This window comes from Rhagoletis pomonella, unplaced genomic scaffold (assembly GCF_013731165.1).
Source record: "Rhagoletis pomonella isolate Grant_MI unplaced genomic scaffold, Rhpom_1.0 Rhpom_scaffold_00004, whole genome shotgun sequence".
NCBI lineage: Eukaryota > Metazoa > Arthropoda > Insecta > Diptera > Tephritidae > Rhagoletis > Rhagoletis pomonella.
The window spans coordinates 58802813-58806318 of record NW_023458558.1 but is presented as its reverse complement, the minus strand read 5'-3'; the positions used below and the strand labels follow the sequence as shown (position 1 = coordinate 58806318).

Below are 3506 nucleotides of genomic sequence, written 5' to 3'. Positions count from 1 at the left end.
TTAGTCGATCTTTGCAGAAGTTTACACCAGAGTTAAAAGAAAAAAAATGGCAATTTTGTTGGTAATGAACCATAGATATACACGTCTACATAAATAAATAAAAATAAAATAAACTACATTTCATTGCTGAAGGTCATTTAGAAACCACTCACAGAAATAAAATGAAAAACACTAAATAAAATGTCAAGACTTTTTATTTGTGTAAATGGAAGTATTCTTAGGTAAGTATGGTTTGTTTGGTGCGTTTTTCAACCCAATTCTTAAATAAAACGTTCTTGAAAAGTTTTCTAAGATAGCGCGTTTTCTATTTGGCTGCCGAGATAGGTCGATCTTCCACTCAGCCGTCAATGTGTAAATTCAAAACTTTAAAGCTGGTTTTTCGAGTTCGGTTTTTTTGGGTTATGACACTATTGAAAAAAACTACCCAAACCCTAGCAGCTTTGGAACTTCACTAATTTTCTAATGGTATTTATTTTTTTATTTCAGAAAAACATGAAACGAGAAATGGTAAAAAAATTACTATTCAGGTGCTTTTTGCTCATGGTGCGTTTATGTATGGTTTTAAACTTCTTATTATAATTTCGATGTCTTCTTATCCTCTGCCTTGTTCGAATAAACATTTGAAATATCCCCTGCCTCCTTTGCCTTTCATTAGCATGTTCTTTAGAACAAGTGTTGCCATTTTGGTGATTTTGTGGCTAGATTTAGCTCTTTTTATTTTTAGTTGCCTCAGAAACTTGCTTTTAGTCCCTAGCTCCTTTTTCAGCCCTTATAAATTTGAAACAGCACTTTGAGGCTCCAAAATCTTAACTTAATTTCAAACATTAAAATTAAATATTTCTGCTGCTTGTGTGGAGAAACACATTTTCAACTGAAAGAGTGATTGTAGCAAAAATTTAAATTGATCGCTGTTATTAAATTTGTCAAAAGTTTACACATTTTCTGTCGGATTTGGACGTTCTTTAGCTTCATATTTTCCTTATAAATATTGCCTTCGTCTTAACTTTTTTAATTTATTTTTTACAATGTTTATCATCTGAAACCTGTTAAGTAATGATTAATAATCGTGTAATGATTATTAATTAAAGCATGTTTTTTTGGGCAACCATTTAATGAGTAAATACGATTATTTGCATCTCATTAATGATTAATAATTAATTACTTTCAAAAAAGATTTAATTAATTAATTAAATTTAATTACATAATTATTTTGTTATTTTTGATTATTTTCAATTATTTTTGAATTTTTTAATTACATGATTAATTGACGATTAGTTATTTGATTATTTTGAATTGTCTTTGATTTTTTAATTAAACGATTAATATATTTATTTGATTATTTCTCTTTTTGTTATTTTATTTCAACTTGTGAATACTATATTGTACAATATTCGCGAATGCAATTTCCGTGGTTGAACTATATATAAAAAATTAGCAATTTAAAAGTTCTTGTCAAACACCGCACAGTATAGACATTGACAAAATGTAATATCTCGAAAATGAAAAATGAATAGCAAAGACAGTTGACATTGAAAATGCTTATGAGAAATCATTTTTTAGTTGTAAACTACAGTACAAGTATTCACTCGTACCATAAATTTGGATTCAGTTATTTAATACTAACTTATAAAAATTTGCTTGCCATACACAGCATCATCTATTTGGAAAATTAATTAAAAATAATCATATAATTAGAAATAATGAAATAATTGAAGATAATCAAATAACTAAAAACAATCAAACGATTAAAAATAATCAAATAATAAAAAATAATCAAACAATTCAAAATAATCAAGTAATAAAAAAAACACAATTTGACTAATTTTGATTATTTGATTATTTCTAATTATTTGATTATTTTTTTAATGGCAATTAATCATGATTATTTTTGATAATTTTAATTAATAATTAATTATTAGTGGCTGGGTTATGTACAAAAATTAAAATAATCATTAAAATTAAAAAACGCAAAAAATCACTGATTACTAATCGTAATGGAAATTTTACAGTTCTGTCTGAAAGCAATGAATAAAAATTAGCAATTTTTCGAAAAAGCTTGAAAATTTTCTTATCATTCGGAAAACTCAAAAAGTAATATTCCGATTGACACGAAAAATTTTTCACGCTATGGGGCTAAATATGTCTTTCGAAGGGTATCCAAATAAGAATGTTGTATATACCTGAAAAAGACCTAGAAAACAAGTCTCGCTTCTTTGCGGAAATAAACGAGACTTATTTTCATGTTAAGCGACTTTTCACCGAATTCCTTTTCCGTGTAAACTACTTTAATTAATGAATTCGTAATGGATCTATTTTTTATGTGGTATTCTTTTTTCGTGTTTTGGGCTCAGAATGTTTGTTTAGAATGAAAACTATATATGCCTATGTACCTAAACAAAACAAATTTTGAAAATTCATTCTGAAATAAATAATCAATCAATGAATAACGGAACTAGCCCTTTTCTTAGCTCTAAAAAATTGTTTATTTAGCCCTTTCTAGAGCTTTTTTCTGGAGATTATAGCCCTCAATGGATATTTATCTCTGGCGACACTATTGAGAACAGTCGCTTCTACCGACCCCAACCACGAACGTAAGTAATTAAACTATAAGTTAAACACTTTAAATAGTTAAAACATTAATGAGCAAATAAGTATTATAATAATATTACATTAATTTTTTTATAATTTATTACACTTAACAATTAAGTAATTAGTTTGTAAGACTAGCACCTCTTCATAGCAAATTTATCTCATCACAAATCGCAAGGCCTACGATCACTCTGATCATGTTCTCGAATCCAACGATTGAGTACTGCAATACAAACAAATATGTTTATAAGGAATTTGTTTTAAATTATATTCAACATACCCCACTTGGAGCCCACTATTATCGGACAACCGCCATGTAGAGTGCGATAATCGCGCTCACCATTCGCATGCAGATTGTACCAGAATGCAGCGGCGCCCTTCTTTGGCTTCAACAGGCGCTTGAGGTAAGGGAAGGCAGTACCACCACCTTGCTCTACATCTGTTAACTGGAAATTAAAAGCATTTGTAGTTAAATTATTTTACAATGGAGGTTATAGCATTTACTCACATAAAATAGAACCGTTGCGATTCGATTTCCCATTTCTATATTTGAGATCGTTTTGTTAGTCTGTAAGGAAAATTTAAACGCTATACCAAAATTCCATTCCAGAGGCATATGTATGTACTACAATTATAATTTTTTTTTTTCTTACAAAATTCTTAGTAAACCAGTCATAGTGTTGCGCATAATGTCCACCGATGCCATAATTCTGAAATTGGTGATTCTCGGCAAAGTTCATATTTAAATTAGTCATATCCTCCGCGCGCACATCAATCGCCTGCAGTACCTTATGCGCAGTTTTCGGTATAAATGAGAATTGGCTTGTGCGCACAGGTGAGATAATGGGCTCATCAGCACCTATTACCTTTGCACGCTCAATACGATTATTGGCTATTATTTTCATTATCGCAATTTC

General features: G+C 29.3%; 1 protein-coding gene across 1 annotated transcript in view; it reads right to left on the bottom strand.

Annotated features, from left to right (window-relative positions):
* Positions 1-2727: 2727 nt before the first annotated feature.
* LOC118738275 (prolyl 4-hydroxylase subunit alpha-2) overlaps positions 2728-3506 on the bottom strand; it is a 6017-nt gene continuing 5238 nt past the window's right edge. The window contains exons 7-10 of the mRNA XM_036469201.1: positions 3248-3481; positions 3098-3159; positions 2870-3035; positions 2728-2812 (exon numbers count right to left, since the gene is read on the bottom strand). Of these exons, the coding sequence (XP_036325094.1) occupies positions 2754-2812; positions 2870-3035; positions 3098-3159; positions 3248-3481 (521 nt within the window). The 3' untranslated portion in view covers positions 2728-2753. The remainder of the gene's footprint in view (positions 2813-2869; positions 3036-3097; positions 3160-3247; positions 3482-3506) is intronic.